This window comes from Erithacus rubecula (genome assembly GCF_903797595.1).
Source record: "Erithacus rubecula genome assembly, chromosome: 5".
In the NCBI taxonomy this organism is placed as follows: Eukaryota; Metazoa; Chordata; class Aves; order Passeriformes; family Muscicapidae; genus Erithacus; species Erithacus rubecula.
Genome location: NC_136687.1, coordinates 23590618 through 23609722, shown reverse-complemented (window position 1 = coordinate 23609722; position 19105 = coordinate 23590618). Strand labels below are relative to the sequence as shown.

The window sequence follows — 19105 nt, the reverse complement described above, 5'->3', positions numbered from 1 at the left end:
TATTTCTGGATGCCAAGGCAAAATTAGTAATCCCTGCTGAGTCTGGACTAATTATTTCGGGCAGAATGCTGCAAGATCTGGCTTCCCTGCTTCTAGACTAAAACTAGTATCTTCATGTTATCCTGCCTAACATGGAATCCCTGGAAAGGGATTAGCTTCATGATTATCTTACACTCCATCACAGGATGACCAATCATTGTCTTGGATAACTCATATTCTCCAGGTATGCTGCAGAGTCTGTAACTCAAAGTACCATTCCACCTACTCATTTGTACCACTGCAGGCCTGGCACAAAGTGCTGCTATTCAGACTTGGTCTCATGGAAACAGTGGAAAGGCCAGGGAACAGGGCTCTAAATTTAGTCTGTTTAGAATGCCACACCACTGAGTATTCCCATCTATTTTCAAAGCTGCAATAAAGCAGCATGGCAATACTAGTAAATGCCATTAGTTTTCTGAATTAAAATAATTACTTCCAGCCAACAACAATATATTAGAGCAATTCTCATCTATTACATTAGAGTAATTCTTGGCAGTGTGAACATAATGAATCTGAGGAGTTTACAATACAACCATCCAACTAATACTTGGAATATAAATTCTCAGCCTGTAATCACTTCCCTTTTTTTGCTTCTTTTCTTTTTACTCAAGGCAGTATGATTTTTTTTTTTCAGTCAGAGGGTCACAAGGTTTCCACATGAAGTTTTCATTGGTTTCCAAAAACATAGTTGATTGGTTAATGTGATTTTGTTTTAAATAATCCTCTTTCCAACAAACATAATTTTCAAGCTTTAAGATATTTACCTTATTTACCTGAAATAATTTTCTTCCTAGTTAATATTCATTGTCAAATATATTGTCACACATCTCAACTGGGCTATGAACACTATAGTACTGACCTTGTCCCATTTTCTTTAGAAACCTTTCCAAGAAAAGAGTATTTCAAGCATCCCAAGTGTGTATTCTTTTTTCTCCTTCATAGCTGTATTAATAAAAACAGCATCATCAAAGAGCATCAGCAACATGTGAGCCTTTGAAATGCTACAGAAGCCAGTATTTTGTTACTGTAGTTTTTAAACCTGACACTGAATTCTCTGCTGTTGGTATAATCCCCTGGTATAAGTGGAGTTATTGTTGACTTACCAGTGAGAATTAAGTGCTGCTGAGGCTGCTATTACTAGAATGGGATTGGAAATGGGACTGGGAACTTGATTACAGCTCCTTCTATTTGTGAGTTGGCTTTGCTATTCCCACACTCTGTCTGGACTACAGTCCAAACACTACATGAGTGACAGAGCTAAATCTGAAGAGATTTAGAGACTTCAAACTGGTTGAGAAAACAAAGCACTTTGATTCTTCAGCTATTTGTGCTAAATTTTGAATTATTTCTGAACAATTGTTCAAAAGAGAGAAGAAAGCAACTCCTACTTGTTCCAAAGAGATATTGGTTAGACAGTGAGCAAATACTCTCTGACACCTTTTAACGAATTACTTCAATACCTTTAAAAGGTACTTTTTAATAATCACATCTTTAGTTATCAAAGGTATTGGAAGATGCTGACGGTTCTAATGTAGAAAAGCATGCCAGAAGACTTGATCTGTGTCACAAGTTATGAGAAGACCTGCAAAGAAATTGACTATTACCACTGATGCTTTTTACCCAATGGCAGATTTACAGACAGCTAGAAAATTACTCAGATTTGAACACAGAGGAAATGTTGAACATAATGGCTGAACTTTGGAATGATTACAGATAGACAATATCCTGCACAGCAAAGGGGAACCACCAGTCACAGTGTTTTACTTATTTATTTAATTTTCCTTTATGAGCTATTTGTGTTTATTTGTATGTATACTTTTCCTCGCTGGCAGTCACTAAAGGAACACCTTAAAAACTGATGTGTTAAGTTTTCCTTCTGTTTCTTCTTCACATCTAACCTTTCAATACCATTGTAATGGAGAAGCAGAGTCTTTTGCAAGCTTTGCAAAAGGAGTGGATGAACCTATGGTTTGACCAAGAACAGCATAACGGAGAAAAGAACAAAAACTTCTGAATCTCTTTCATGCCCTTCCCTCCAGTCTTCATCATTATACTATCTTCTGCATTTTCAGATTTTCTGAACCAAACACTAGTCTACACCAGGAGAACTTCCCGAAGGAACTGAAAGTAAATGCCAGAGAGCACTGTGACTAAGTGCTGTATCAACAGATCTTGATCTCCTCTGTCCATGTTGGCCAGCATCACATTGGTTTAATTATGGAAGGATTTTTATTTGATATTGCTTCCAGACATTTTCATTCCAGAATAGATGAATTATGGAAAAGAAAGTAAAAAACCAGTGCCTCTCTAAATCACTAAATAAATACAGGAATTCAGGAAGCATTTTTCGAGACAGTGTTTCCCCCACCATACTTCTGCCAAAATCCTCCCACTCAAATCCCCAGTTATACAGCTACCTGAGCAAACACCTCTAGCACTCGTTATCGAAACACAAGTTCTGGCTTTTTATCATTTGAGACACAGCAAGGGATGAGGAAAAGAGATGGGAGCCATGGGACAGCAGAATGCAGAGAGTTCTCTTTTGAAAGGAAATTTTCTTGGCCATCTTTTCCCCCAGCTAAATACAGACAATAAAACATTTTATAAAGTAAAATTAAAATTAAAAAATTAAATTACATTTTGTATTTCTCTTAATTATATTATGCTTACAGGTATCTAGAAAGTAGGGATTTAATCTATTAACAAAGATGGACAAAAAGCAATTGTTTTAAATTTAATTCTTAATGCTTAATTCTCTTCTGAGAGATTTCATTGTTCAGAAACCATCTTTTGCTTTAATGAAAAATGTAGTTATTTTTAAAAATTTGATTGTACTATGACAGATTATATACAATATACCATCTAATATTTGTATTTCAGTATTATCATATTATTTACATGTTTTCTGCTGATCCTTTCTGAAATACATTTCACTGATCCTCTGATACACTTTCATCACTTGACTCTGAACTCAAATTGTCAATAAGACTGTCTAGGTGTATCATGACTACAAACAAACTGAGAAATTGCCCATGTCTGCTATCAAGGTATTATATCATTCTCTGCTAAGGTGTGAAACTTATTCTAGCTTGATGCTTAGAATTCACTTCAGGGAAACATGCCCATCCTCACCAAACTCAGAAACATGCTGGAGACGACTGTTTTGTTCTGGTTTTTTTTAAGCATTGTTCTTGACCTGGCTCTAAGGTATGCCTCACTGTCTGGACTGAAGGTTCATACACTGGTTGCTTTTCTTGCTTCCAGTGCCATTTCAAAATGTCAGTGTTCTCCCTGGAACCAGACAAAAGCCACTGAATGCCGCCTAAATGACTGTCAAAGCGCAGGCTAATTTCAGCAGGTCTGTAAGTAAACTCCAGCTGGCTATCCTCCTAGAAGGCACCAGAAGTCCCCCTTCACATCTGCTATGCAGATGTTTTGTTGCTCACCTCTATGACAATGAATCATACACCCCGTGAGCTTTCAGCTTTGCTGCCCCTTTGTGCATATCTCATGTGTCAGAAGATACTGAATACAAAAAGAAAAAAAATTGTTGGTAGCCTACAGCTGCATACTCAATGGAAAACTCAACCCTGAGAAAATGAGGTGGATTGCTGACACTAAAAAAAGTGTTTACTTATCTTGTTGCAACATATTTTCACTCAGCCTTGCATGAAAATTCATTCTTGGCACTGATGTGGAAAGCAATATAGAAGTTGCCTATCTACTAGAATTCATACTGTGGAAAATACACCCTTATCCAGGAATTAGATTGTTTCAGGTCTGTAATAACACCCAGGCTGAGTGGTCAAAGCCTTTTATCTACATCCTTATGATGCCTGGAAGGCATCACTTATCTCAAAAATGTTGGTTCCAGACTTACTTTTGTCAGAGTACCCAAGAACTTGTTGAGAAATAATTTATGCCAGCAAAGTATCTTGAACCTGTTTACTCCTAGTTCATTTCACAAACAAATTTAATACATATCATTTTCCAGGATGACAACCAGAAAGTTGAGTGAATGCAGGAAGTAATGTATTAAAATAAACAGGTTGCAGGTACATTTAGGCAAGATTGCTTAGATGTAAGAACAGACATGAAGACAGAATTAATAAAATATTATTTATAGCATAAAAAAAATAGTAGGGTTATGCTGTAAGGAACACAATTACAGGGAAATAAGATTTGGGAATGATACACTGAATTGCAATTACTTTCTATCCAGCATCTGAAAGACACTTTGTTCTGGAATACATACATATGCAAAAGTCGGCTTTTGAAAAAAAATACACTTTGTCTGCTTGCCCTCTTTCTTTCATCTGAATATGACTCATTAATTTCAGACTAGTCAAAGTCAACTTATAATAGTGTTGGTGAGCAAGAGTTTCTGATCCAATGTCAATGTGTAATGCAAAGTATGGCTTGAAAATGGACTGCTCCTCTGATGTATAATGACTTTACACATCAGTTGCTTAGTTTTCTCAGCAACATCTGAAAATACACCTAGGAAGCAGGATCATAGCCAAGCAAGCACCAGACTGCCTAACCCAGATCCTTACACAGGCTGGTACTTGCAGTGGCATATGATGTGCTGTTTTATTAACTTGAAAGTAAGTAAAATAGTCATTGATTTTAAAGATACCGTATCAGAGAAAAAGCATGAGGAAAAAAAAGCACTACGGAATGTAAAATATAGGAGACAAAATGACTCCTTTCCTCTCCTGAAAGGAGCAGATATTTATATGTGATACAAAAGTCATAAAATGAATAGATGAGAAATAATGTCTTGGAGCCAAGGGTAACACCCTGAGATAGGGAAGGACTGCTCAACAATGTTCTGGTTTAGCTGCTGGAGTTTTTCAGACTGGCTTGGAGTAAGAACAGTAAATACACCATGAAGGGCCGGATTCTCCTCATTTAGTGGATGGATTAAGTTAGCTAACTTCTCTCATTTCACATTTTACTCTCAACAAATCTATGAGGTATTGAAATGGATCTAAATATCTTGTCATTCTTAGGTCCTGTTATTCATTCAGTATCTTTAAGCAGCTATAACAACCATCCATTCAGTTATTGGGACTTACTCTTATCAAGTGAGTGAAAATTTCCAGTTGGCACACACCAGACACATTACCTTGCATTGCCTTTGACTGGTCTTTCTCACAGAGACATGGCTAAGAGAATGAGTCCAACAAGCAATTTCACACACCAAACACACATATATCTACACAGTTTTCAGACATCTTTACATTACTTGTGCAACTGGACTGGTAATGCAGTAATGCTTGAATCATGAGAATAAGAATTTCTGAATGAAAAAGTGTTCCTTGCTTTGAATTTAAGGAGTAATGTATTATAAGGCAGGGGGAAAAAAATCTTTGTCAGGGTCTTCATACTCCCAATTTTAGCCTCTTAACCTTAAAGAAATATCAGCATAGACTTTGTATAATAGGATTAATAGAGAGAGAGAGAGAGAGAGATAAGGATACTTCAAATAAATTAGAGAAGGGACGAAAACTTTCCTCTTTGTCAGTGTAAGGAACCTGTATGACCTCTCTGGTGAGCAGATTGATAGCAACTGAAGACATCTGGCACTACTGCACTCAATTCCCACTCCAGCACATCAGTACAAGTGTTTTGGAGTTGAAGTACTTGACCGCCTCATTTACCCAGGAACTAAAGCTAGGTATCCACATTCTTTTACCCCCTCAGGGATGGCTGACTTTAAAAGTGCTACTCCCAGTATAAGACACAACTTATCAAGAGGCTAAAGGGCTGAAACTGCAATGCAGAGTTGCTACATACACATTTTTGTCAAAGAGCACATTGGGCATGGCACTGACAGAGCACCCAGTGAAGTAAGTGACCATTCTAGAAATAAGAATGGCAGCCTTGGGAAGAGTATTTTAATTTATCAGCCACACACTCTGCATGAAGGCTATTGTTTGTTAGGATGCACTAAAACTCTTTCACAAATACATAAAGAAAAATGTCTTTTCCACAGAGGGGAATTTCTGCTCATGCTAACTGCCCTGGTAAGTATGTGAGAGAAAAAGTAGAATTTGTGCCAGTCTTTATTGTTTCTTCCTCCCCACACACTAGCCTTGCAATATCTTGCAAAAGACAATTTGATGACTGAGGGATACATGTGAAAATCTGCCACCTCTTCAACAATTAGCAAAACCTTCTGCTTTTGCATGTTGTTAACATGTTCCAAAAACTGGAAACTAATGGGAAAATAATGTTCTGGAAATTAAGTAAGGTTAAACAGCCTTACTAACAGAATAATCATGCAAATTGCTTACTTGTTCTGTTAATTACAAGAAATAAGCATTTAGTGGCATCAAACACTAAATAGAAAGAGAAATCTCCATATTTTGATGTCTGATTCTTCTGACAAATGACTGTCATTATTGTCTTCTCCCATGAAACCATCTGCAAACAATATATTCTTAAATATATTCCTAAGTATTAAGAGTGAATATATAAGCTAAATCAATAATGAATACATGAAGATTTCCCAAGCCAGCACAGAATTGTATGTGCTTTGAAAGCTAATGCTGACGAAGTGTGCAGGATGCTGTGTGGTATTCAGAAACTTCTCTCTATTCTTACATTCACTATGCTCATTTGGAAACCTACCGTACTGGGCAAAGTACTGTGATGACTGAAGTTAAATTCACAGTTGCCTCTTGATATATCATAATATGTCATTCAGCAATACCACTGAGGAAAATGTAATTACTATGCAACATCTTGTGCTTTCTTGGGATTTCTCACTAGTAAGAAATATATTCCTGTCAGGACTGCAGGAGTATTATTGTAGAGATGTAGGAATAGACCAGCTGGGTCATAAGCCATGATGCTGTGTTGAAATAACTGGTCACAGGGGATATATTCTTTTTTAGCTGCAAGCTGTATGCCTTTTCTTTCCACCTGAGTGTGCAGAAACTTGCTCACTGTCCAAATGAATGTTCATACCATACATTTAATTCCCACACTATCTCTGTAAGGTAGAAATCTTAACAGAGAAGCAACTGAGAGCAGAGAAATTGAAACAAACAAACCAATCCAAAACATCCATGTAAGGACAGAAATTTACACTTTGGTTCAACTTGGTATCCCTCCCCTGAGATTCGTTCCTTCCATAAAGCAAACAACATATAACCCCTGTAGGCACTGATCTGCTGAACACAATCTAAGACACTGTCCTCCAAAACACTTTCTGAGCACGATCCAAGATACCTCAATCACTGTCTTTTCCTTTGGAAGAAGGACCTCCACTCACATCTTTGTTCTGCTGCTACAATGACTGTCATAATTACCAGGAGGAAGAGGCATTAACACCCACACACTTCCCCAGTTTCAGTACAAAATTCAAAGCTCCTCTTATGAATCTATTTTGATTTATTTTAAAGTCAAATATACAAATAAAATCAAAGGTAATTGATTGCTATCTACAAAGAACAGAAGAGATTCTCACTTGTGACTTTTAAAACTTGTATGCCATTCTGATAACATGGTTGTGGGTGTGAATAATAAAAAAGATGATGCATAGGTAGTTGTTCGTGTCAATTTTGTTTCCACTGGAGCTGGCTCAGCACAGACTAAGGAGACTGAGGTCTCAGATTAGTCTTGGAAAGACTGATACCTTCTGATACCAATGTTTAAATTATACCATCACAGAATGGTTATGGCTGGAAGGGACAAGATCATCTAGCTCCAACCCCCTGCCATGGACAGGGACAGCCTTCACTAGACTGGGTTGCTCAGAGCCCCATCCAACCTGGCCTTGGACACTTCCAGGGATGGGGCATCCACAACTTCTCTGGGCAACCTACAACAGTGCCTCACCACCCTCACAGTAAAGGAATTGTGCCTAGCATCTAATCTAAACCTACTGTCTTTCAATTTGAAGCCATTACTCCTTGTCTTTGCATGTCCTTGTAAAAAGTCCCCCTCTATCTTGTAGGCTGCTTTAGGGACTGGAAGGCTGCAATTAGGTTACACTGGTGTCTTTTCTCCAGGTTGGACAATCCCAATTCTTCATACAAGAGCTGCTCCATCCCTCTAACCATCGTTGCGGCCTCCTCTGGACTTGCTCCAGCAGCTCCATGTCCTTCCTGTGCTGGACCCCAGAGCTGATGCAGCACTGCAGTGGGGTCTCACCAGAGCAGGGCAGAGGCACAGAATCCCCTCCCTCCCCTGCTGCCCACGGTGCTCTGGATGCAGCCAGGACATGTTTGGCTTTCTGGGCTGGGAGTGCCCATGGCTGGGTCATGTCCAGCCTCTAGCCTCTCATCCACCAGCACCACCAAGTCCTCAACTGGATCTGTTCACCTCATCCTGTGCTGATGCTGGCGATTGCTCCAACCCTTAATTTAAACACCAGGCTAGGATGTATGAATATAGCAGAAGGAAAATTGTAAAAAAGCTTCAAGGAAAACCAAGCTGTCTGCAAGCCAAGACTCTGCAATGACAGAGAATATATTCCCATGAGAGTAATAGATTCCTTGCTTTTTTCTCACTTGCTCATTTTCATTCTTTTTTGCATTTTGCTTCTCAGAGGCATCATCATAGCAATTAAGCATTTTTAAAAGTTTTTTTCTTGATGTTTGAGTGTGTTCAGAATAGTTTATTTTGTCTTGAGTTTACATGTTACTGGCAAAATTTTTTCCAAGGAAATGCAGTTACTGCAGAAAAGTTTAATCACCTTGAATAAGGTTGGTTTGATTCATTACTGATGCAACTTCTCTGATTTTCAGAGAAACCCAACCAAAGAACAAGATGAGCCAAAGACTTCAATGCTCCATGTACTCCAGAGAAGCCCTTTGGAGATGATATTCAAAAGTGGAAGAACAGCTAACAAATGGAAATAATATTTTCCCTGACCAAGAAATCAAGTATATTTTTCTTCTATAGCATTTCTATAAAAGATGACTGAAGAGCACATGGATATATACAAATATTAGCTAATAAAGGATTTCCACCAAAAAGTATTGGTCCCAAGTTGCATTTGGCTTGCTGTTGCGTAAAGTTTGTCCAGTTTGTTCTTCCTCCAGAGTTTCTGAATATTACAAGATTTTGTACTGATCACTGCTGTTTACTGGAAGTTAAAGGAAATACTTATGTTCCATTTTCTTTTACTAAAAATTGTAAAATTATGCATACTAATGAGTTTAATGGATTCATAATGTTTTAGGTACAGAGCTCCATGTTTTTTAACTCCTTTCCATAACATTGTGCTGAATTCTTCATTACTGTAATGAGTAGGATGAGAAAAAACAGCACAATTGCTTTATGACAAGTTCATTTTAGCCCCACAAACATCCTTGGAAAAAAACCAAATACGCAATTCATAAAAAATGTTGCCTGCATTGTAAAATGCTCTATATAGTACTACAAAAATAATCTGAATCACCATATTGCTGTTTCTAATCTGTTCAAAAGAATTAGCCATCTGCCATGACAGCAGCTTGACCTGATGGGCCCTGCAAAGCAGCAGTGAGATCAGCAGGGTCCCTGCTGAGCCAGCAGTCTCTTCCTGCCAAGTCAGGCCCTGGTGCCATTCCCTGGCACAACAAGTTGTTCCCAGCAGTGCCTCTTCCACTTACTTGTTCTCTATGATCTGGAGCACCACTGTTCCCTGGATTTCTGAATAGAAACCGAAAAAGTCATTGTGAAACTGTGAGGTTCCACAATAAACCCAGATAATAAGCCTCAGAACCATCTGCAGATTAATGTTTCACTTTAGAATTTACACATGGCTGTCAATCCCATGTTTTGTTCTCTTCAATAGGAAACCAGTGACAAAGCTGCACTGCCTGTGAAATGCACTAAGGTGAATGAAGCCTCCGAACCTCATCTATTTCTCTCCTCAACCAGCGTATTATTTTGATCACTTAAGGGTTTATAAAAAAAACACTAGTTAACGAAAGGAGAAATCATAATGGAAGAACACAGGAGGGGAGGAGATCATTCCAGATTTGGTTATTCTCTCATGTTGTTGAAGAGCAACAACACAGAAAATTATATAGAAACAAAAACTGCTCCTGCAGGCTGCTGAGTAAACTGTTGAGCTGGTGGAGATAATATATACCTCATTTTTAACTGTATAAGAAATTTTATCTGTGAGCATATTCATTGAAAACATGGGACTATCAGCATCTAGTCCAGTTGGATGGGACAGGAGTCCTTGGTGCACTGCAGTAATTAGTACTTACCAACACTTCTGAGATACACAAGCATGAATCTATCTACCTGCCACTGACTTCTACTCATGTTACTTCAGTTACACTTATGAGGCTCCTCAGGTTAAAAATATGCTGGAAAATTAACTGCACTCTTCTTTTAATATGATTAAGATCCTGCATAATATTTAGACACCATTTATCTGTTTCAACAGTTTTAACTTTGCTAACTCTTCAGTTCTTTCTATAGGTAATTAAAAAAGACATGACTGAAATTCTTCCATCTCAGTCAAATGGATTGATGAGTTTTAATGGAGAACATTTATCCCAACCTTTAATTAAGTTTGGCAGTCTGAAATCATTAATCTTTGCTTTGAAACTATGTATTGTAATGTGAGCATTTAAAACCATACAAGTCAATCTTGTTATAAGGTGGATATCTGAGTGGTAATGCAGCTTTCTAGAAGCTGCCTTTGAATCTTTTAAATTACCTTTCCTCAGTTCATGACATAAACCATTAAGGATTTGCCCCACCGGAGGATGAAACCAACCTCAGTGTGATGCTGCTTTGGCCAAAAGCAACCATCTAATCTTGAAAGGTTATTGTAAAAGTTGATAGGCAAGAGATCTGATCTACCTTCTCCATCCCACCTAAACCTTATCACAGAGTTATTGGTTGAAGAAAGAATCAACGGCATTATCTGGTGTTCTGCTAGATTATTCAGTGACTCCTACGACCAATTTCCTTGTGAACATATTTGCAGTAGTTTAGCTTTTGGGGTGCAAATAATTTTATTTTAACATGTTTCCTGGAGCACTGACAGAGTTACAAGTATTTTTACGTGAGAGAATTCTACAAGCATAAAAGTGCGTACCTTGAGATCCTGGGTTCTCTTTCTAGAAGAAAATCAGGAGTCTCAAAGAGCTTTAAAGTGGAAAATCTTTCTGGCAGCCATCTTAGACTTTTTAATTACCTGCTAGAAGACCTTATAGTTATTCATTTGGCCTTTACTGATTCTTAAAGGACAGCACACTTAAGATGGATGGCAGATGAAAAAACACAGAGAATTCTCCCAGACAGTTGCAGTTTGGAATACAGTGATCAACAAAACACATCATTTGGGGATACCTTTGAATGAAGGCAATCTCTGCATCTGCTTTAACAGTTTCAGCTGCTGTCACAGAACTGTAAAGAGGAACAGGTCTTCCTGGTAATAGCTTCTGAGTTTGGTACTGTTCTTCAACTGAGGTTCCTCCCTTCTTTCCCACCTCAGGATGAACTAGTGGTGTGAGTGTTCCCTCTCTTGGTTGCACAGCTTCAGCTTCAGGACTGTACCAAACTGCAGTTGGTAGATCATTTATTATTATGGCCTAGAGGAGTTAAGGAACTTTTCAGGCAAAGGAGTACAAAGTAAAGCTGATTAAAAAAAAAAAAAAAAAAAAAAAAAAAAAGACTCAGTTTTGCAGACATTTGAAATGTATGCCCTTGAATTTCCTTATAAAAAAAAAAAAAAGCTTAGTTTGGAAGGTTCTCTTTCAGAGGTCAGATGTAAAATCCAAAATCAGTTGTAAAGGGGAAGTGCAATTGTGGAAAATGTGAAAGCTTTTAATTACGCACTTGCCCTGTCCTGCACACAAGGAAAGAAACATGAAATTTGATTTTATAGAATTATTTTGCCTTTTTTAGAAATAAATTCATTTTGGAGAATGAGTCTTTCTGTCTTAATCATTGACTGTTCCATTATTAAACAACCATTTGGGACTGTTAATGTTTCAAAAGGTTTGTACCACTGAGCTGTGGGATTGTGCACATTAACAGACCACCAGCTGGATGTTTCCAGTGGTCACAACACAGCCATGTTGTTTGAGGCAGGTACACTAAACAGGCAGTGCTGGGGCTATCCTTTCATTTTCCCATCCACACAACTAAAAAACCTATCTCTTTGTAGGCATAGCCCTTATTTAGTTACATCTACACACCTCAAACTGGGTACTTAAGCTTCCACTGCTGAAGTGGAGGGTGTCACCCCTTTAATTTCATAGGCACCACTGTGATACAACTGAGTAACTGGAGATTGCAGGAGTCAGGAGAGTTGCATTTTTGGGGAACTGTGGCGTTAACATTTAACATTAGACAAAAGAAATACATGTTTTCTAAAGGTAAGCCTTGAAATCAGAAAAGTATTGTGCCTGTCAGCCTAAAAGAGAAGGTGGACTACAGCTTGTATCATCACTGAATCTGGTCTCAATTTTGTTTCATGTTTGAAAAATTAAGACATATCAGATTTCTGGATCATATGAAACAATATTTACATTACTGCTTTTTAAGTTTTGCCTATTTATCAATTTTGTTGAAGAAGTGCTTATTCTTGTCAAATAAAAAACGATCCAACAAAACATCCACTAACAGTGACCCAGTCGTTTAACCTCAAGCTGCCCATTTCTACATTCATTCCACATTTTACTCTCCAATACAATTACTCCTGTTTGGAATAGACAGTGATGAAATGATCTGGCCTTTATGTATTATTATTTGATTAGTTTTTCCATAATTGCTGAAAAAAACATTAAAATCTGTTACTGAACATTCTTATTTATATTAAAGGGCCTTTGCATGTACTTCATGCTCTCTAGGACAGTTGCTATATAAGAAAAAAGTATTTCTCCTTTCTTCTTCTGCACTATAGCTAAGTAGATTTTCATAAATAATTATTAAGCTTTATGACTTTTTAGAAAAAAATTAGTTTAATCTGTATGAACATCTTCATGTGAATATATTTAGACCAAGGACCATTTATTAGCATTTGTGTTGCCACAAATAGCCCTTTGGGTGGGGCTAAAGGAATTTTTGACATTTTAGTTCTATATGAACCAGACTTAAAATTACAAAAAATTAGACTTGGCTGCTCTGATGCAAAGAGGTATGAGATGGGGTTCATAATGCCAATTTGGCTCCCTAGGATTTACTTCCTATGTTACAGCCACCATACTAAATTCTCAGATACTTAATTAAGACAGAAAGGAGGAATAAGATGTGTGAAATTCTGGCTACACCAGGAAACACAGGTAAGTCTTTCTCAATCTACAAGAAGTGCCATAAAATAACTTGCATCCCTCGGCAAAAGTCCTTCTATCATTTCTGGAACTGGGGTCTAATGCATGAGCAGTGGTCTTCCAGGATTAATGGTCAAACTTTCTGTGCCTTGGTTCTAAGCATTACCCAGTTAATACATATATCTTTATGCAGTTGGCTTATTTCTTTACAAAAAGGATACAAAAAGTGAGTGGTTTAAGCTAATATAAATTATTTCTGAGACAAAAAGATATTACCCAACAGGTTGGGATATGAAATAAACTAATCTCTGCAAGTTTCTTGGCATATTTGGGAGATTAGATAAATTTAAGAGCCTTGAATACAAGCTGAGAGAAGCTAAATATTTATACATTCTTTCCACGTTTTCTTTTACCTCTTTTTGCTGGGACATGAAACCTTCAGTCTGTGATCACAGAAATGACATCATCGGTGTAAAATCAGTATGGTAGGTCAGAAACAATATAAAATAAAGTGGGTTTTTTTTCCTCTTTGGTGCCTTTTTAAATGACTCTATAAAAGTTTCTTTATCATATGCAATTTTTTTTAACTTTTGGATATGTACATGACATCTTTTGCCTATTATATTGACCACTTTTTTTCCATAAAGAACACATTTTAGAGAAAATTACATGTACTGCATGTGAATTTTTCTAGAGTCTAGTTACTTCTCTCAACTGTTTCTTAGTAGATAGAGCAATACATTATTAGTTTGCTTGCCCTGAAGCATGACACTAATTACTCCCAATCATTCTACCCATGTTCTAGATGTACAAGCAGCACCTTCTGCTAAGCACATAAAGGCATCAGAGTAAACCAGACATCACAGCAGCTTAATAGTCATAGCATGGTTCTTAATGAACTCTATATTAATGTAAATATCTATTATACTTAAGGAGCTCTGCCATGAATGAAAATTAGCTGAACACTCATTAACGGAGACAAGGAGAAAGGTCACCTCATGCCTTTGGAAGGTAATGCTTGCACTTACTGTAGCAAGGCTGTGAAAATCAGATGGAAAACTAAACTAAAACTTATCTCATGGTATATTAGAAGAAAGCATAGTTAGAACAAGGCAATGGTGACTAGAATGTTTACATTCTACTTCTCCTGCTTGTTTGTTGTAGGACAAGTTTTTCAGATTATTACCTGCAAAAATCAACATAAAACAACAGATCTGATGTCAAATGGGAGAGTCATAAGAATGAGTGTTTCAATTAATTGTTCTGTAAATTGTTCTGTAAAAATGGCAGCTCACTGCAGTATTATTGAACTACCAAGCAGGTATAAAACAATCCTATTCAATGAGCTGAGGAGATGAGGACTGAGTAGTAAGGGAAAAAAACAGAATGGTTGATTTCAAGGCTGTGCCAGTCTTGGTTCATTAACTGAGTAAAGTTTATCACAGTAGTCTAGTAGATTAGAACAAGCCACTTCAACCAGCCAAGCTATTTGAACAGACAGTTACTACTACTGGTGCCCTCAAAATTCAAAAAAATTCTGTTGCCTATATCTCAACTTTTTACCCAAGGACTGGATATACTTGGACATACAAATCAGTCTGTTGACATGGCAGACACTCTACAGCCATGACCATGTCTCACCCAATACACCAAAGGAGAACACCTCCTTCACAGCCTCTCTCTCCCTGTCTATATATAATCTTCACTCTCATTTATGCATTAAGACTGGAATACAACTTAATACAATTTAACAAATAAAACAATTTAACAAATACAATTTAACTCTGTGGGCACTATGATTGGGAGTATGTGTCTCTGTCACTCTGGATATAAGGTTTCATGTTCCTGAGGAAAGCCAAGGGACAAGAAAACTCCCTCCAATACTGCTAGGGTGAGACTGATGGAATTCTGGTGGATCCAACCACACTCCCTTGCCAGGAGGATGTCACATGATGAGGGTATTGCTCTCCTGGCTCCTTTCACTGGTTTCCTTCAGCAACAAAACTGCCCTATAGCTGGAGGACACTATCTTCTGAAAAACATTTTTGGCCTTGAAGTCACAGAAGAGTAGCTCTTCCTAAATAAATTTAAAAAACCCCTCAAAATCTATAGACACAGTTTAAAGAAAAATAAGATAAATGACTTGCATGTGGCTGCAACATTAAGCATCTCAAGGCTGTGATTTCTCAGAAATAAAAAAATACTAGAACAAAGCATCATTTTACTAGGTAAAAAACCTTTTCTTATGCCATAATATTGACTGTCTTGTTTATGCAACAATAGATGAAATTACTGATCCTTGTCCAAAACCAGGCAGGCAATTTCTAGCAACACAATAAACACAGAGCACTAAATATGGGTATGTACAGGTAGCACTTGTGATATTGAAAAGCCCTTTCAAACTGAATCAGAATGGAGACTCCATATTTTGCCTTCAGGAATGGCTACAGCTGCAGCTAGGACCAGCTGCTTCCTTCTGTTGTGAGATATGGCATTTTATGAAATGAAAACAGTTTCTTACTTTTTGATCAGTTTTAGTCAAGCTGCCCCTACACAAAGAGATTATTCAAAGAATTCATTTATCATGTAACTTCTCTTTCCCAGAGGCTGTGTAAGTGTTAGAATGGAGAAAAAAGTTTTGAGAGGTACAGGGTGCAACTAAGAAATGCTGTGAGCTGGTGCAACACAATTAATGTCTTACAAGATTGCCACTGGAAACTGTCACATCCACTCTCCTACAGATAACAGTATTTCAGGTGTTGAGACCTTACAAGATAAGTTCTGGACTTTTCAGAGCAGGTGTTTTTGTGTTTCGCTCTGTTTGGCTTTTCCAGGTATGAAAGCAGAAGTCCCACTACAGCATTGTAGAAACAGCTTGGAGCTGGAGTAGATTTGTTCTTTGTTTTGATAAGGTCTGTGTTCTGTTTCCTCTGCTTTATCTGTGCAGTCTGTTCCTCCCTGAAAGTACAGTACAGCAACAGGAAGACAAAGAGCTGAAACTTGCAAAATGTTGTTTTTGTGTGGTATTAGCAGTCTGCAGACCAACATACAACTTGACAAATTCTGTTTCCTCCCCACTCTACCATGCATATTCATAAGCAAATAAAACAGTTACATACAAACAGAAGCTGTGATACATAGAACAAACAACAGAAAAAACTGTGTAAAAACAAACAAACAAACAAAAATCTATGAAGAGTTTGTTTTAATGACAGCTATTAACTAATATACCACGGAAGAAATCCCCACTCTTGGGTAAATTACTTCAAATGCGCAAATATCACCCAGTGAAATAAACTGCTGTTCAGGATGGAACTGTAAGGTTTCTAAGCTTCTTTTAACTAAGTAGGTGTTCCCTTATGTAGAGAAAGCATCAGAGATTTTCATCCGAGATCAAACATAAGAAAAGAGTGAGAGCAAAATGCCCATGATGCTGACTAATTCAACATGATTTTGTACAATGTTCAAACTTGTAACTGATTCATTGTTTTCTTCTGGGAAAAGACTGTCAAATGAGGCAGGCACTAAACAGTCACATTTTTGCTCTTTAAGCCTGCTTGTCAATTAGCATTCCCTCCTGCAGAAGAACTGAAATCAAATGCAGTGTGTTTCACACCTGTAGCTATGAGACTTCTGATTCTGACAGCTGGAAACATCCTTCTGTACTTACTCTGCAGTGCAGTTATTTTTTTCCCTTCTACAAGAGAGTGTTTTCTAGAAGTCCTTCTTATTTTCTCTTTGCACCTTTTACTCAAGGCTGCTAGCGTGCAAAGTGAACTAACTCTTTAAATAATTCAATATGAACACACGCACATCTGGCCATCTGCTGCCACAGCTCAAGAAACTCCAGCGTTTCCGACGGCAGCTGCTGACTACGCAAAGGGCAAACCAGGGCAAGAGAGACCCAATACCTCAGACCTGCAGTGGGTATTCTGACCAAGGCAGGGAGCTCTTCTCAAGTGCCACGACAGGCACGCCAAAATCATCTCAAAAAGGCAAACAACTTTTCCTAGCAACTGCGACGTGCTCGGTAATTTCGCGGTGATGCTCTCGGTACGCGCATCCCCGCGCAGCCGGGCTCCGGGCCGATGGGTCACTCACCATGTTGACCTCCGAGACCACATCGATGCTGGCGATCTCTATCCGCATGCCCACATCCACGGGCGGACCTGCGGGGGGAGCGGGAGGCGGCGTTAGCGGACCTGGGGGCCCGGGGCGAGGGTCGGGGGGGCGCGGGCGCCTCACCTCCGAAGTCGGGGCGGAGGCGGATGTCGTAGCCTTGGAGCAGCCTGTCCACAGTCTCCTTCACGTAGGACATGTTGCTGGGCCCGTCGGCGCTGCGGGATGAACACAGGCGGGTCAGGGAGGCGGCCGGGCGGCCCTTCGCCCGCCTCCCTCCCTCCGTCCGCGCCCCGGCGGCGCTCACCTGCGCGCCGCGCACGCCACGGCCAGCGCCAGAGGCAGCAGCAGCGCCCGCGGGCCGGCCCGCCTCGCGGCCGCCCCCATCCCGGCCGCCGCCTCACGGGGGACGAGCCGCCGACTGGAACTTGGTGCGGAGCGGCGAGGAAAAACAATTCCCGAGAGCGGGACGCATGCGCCGAGCCGAGCGCTGCGGCCCCGGGGCTCCCCTGTGCCCGCCACGGCCCCCGGCCCCGGCCGCGCCGCGGGCTGCTGAGGGCGCGGGGGGCTGAGAGCACCGGGGGCTGAGGATGCGGAGAGCTGAGGGTGCGGAGGGTTGAGGGAGCGGAGAGCTGAGGGAGAGGAGAGCTGAGGGAGCGGAGAGCTGAGGGAGCGGTACCGCAACAGGTGCCGCGGGAGCGCTGAGGGCGGCGGGGCTCCGCGGCCGGAGGGGCACAGCGGCACCGAGACTCTCGAGCTGCCGTGGGGAAAGGGCTGCGGCCGCCGGGCGCGCTCCCCGCCGCTCCAGCGCCGGCTTCCCGTCGAGAGACAGTGAAAATTCCCCTCGGTGTTATGTTCGCCATCAAGTGAGAGGGGAATGGCAAGTGCGGTAGAAATGGCACGTTGCAGGCTGCGCTTTGCCGAGCGGCGGAGGCTTGAGGACGCGGCCGCCCCGCGCAGCGCTGGGCGCTCCCGCAGCGGGCTGGTGGCGGGGCCGGCCCGCAGCGGTACCGCCGTGCCCCGGGCAACGGGTTTTTAGTTGCAATTTTTTTAACCAATGTAATTGATCTTGAGTTTAAAACGCGATTTCGTCTTTCTTTTTTTTTTTTTTTTTTTTTTTTTTTTTTTTTTTTTTTTTTTTTTTTTAAGACTGTCGGAAGTGATGCTCCAATGTAACCTGTCCTCTGCGCGGTTCATTACACAGGGGCTGATGCTGTGAGCCCCGTCAGCAGCTGATGGCTTTGCCGGTGCCGCTCGCTTTCGCTACATCGTAGCGCAACCAATAACATTTGTCCCTTTCAGGTTCAGCCCATCTCCTCTGCGCGCTTCACAGTCCTGCGTGCGGTGCCCTTGGATGCTTTTGAATTTGCTACATCGTCATGCAGACTTGTTTCTGAGAAATGGTAGACGTGGTGATGTTTTTTGTAGATGAAATGTGCCACTGTATTTGAAAAATGCTGCAACATTGATGCAGTTTGTGACACCTATCCTATTGAGCATCTTTTGGAACAAATTTTTGAATAACGCATTTTTCTATGAAAGTTTGTCACTCTTGGAGAAGGAGCACAACATGCTTCCTGAGACATTACTATGGGAGTCTTTCACTCACATCTGCTTTTCTAACCATAAGTGTACAAGTTTATGAAAATAATTTTTACCAGTTCTTTGTAACAGTATATAATAAATATTTTCAATTTTCTTTGAGG

General features: G+C 39.9%; 1 protein-coding gene and 1 long non-coding RNA gene across 4 annotated transcripts in view; one reads left to right on the top strand and one right to left on the bottom strand.

Moving 5' to 3' along the window:
* GABRB1 (gamma-aminobutyric acid type A receptor subunit beta1) overlaps positions 1–17816 on the bottom strand; it is a gene marked incomplete at its 3' end in the record, with an annotated part of 106606 nt that extends 88790 nt beyond the window's left edge. For both annotated transcript variants that reach the window (XR_013774411.1, XM_079307040.1), the window contains exons 1-3: positions 17707–17816; positions 17526–17617; positions 17382–17449 (exon numbers count right to left, since the gene is read on the bottom strand). Coding sequence is in view for 1 of the 2 variants with exons in the window: in XM_079307040.1 (XP_079163166.1) it covers positions 17382–17449; positions 17526–17617; positions 17707–17786 (240 nt within the window). The remainder of the gene's footprint in view (positions 1–17381; positions 17450–17525; positions 17618–17706) is intronic.
* Positions 90–2207, top strand: LOC306802747. Of its 2 annotated transcripts, none has more exons than XR_013774454.1 (2): positions 90–223; positions 2112–2207. It is a non-coding gene; the product is annotated as an uncharacterized lncRNA (long non-coding RNA). The 2 variants fall into 2 exon arrangements; XR_013774455.1 differs by lacking the exon at positions 90–223 and adding an exon at positions 919–1024.
* Positions 17817–19105: the final 1289 nt, after the last annotated feature.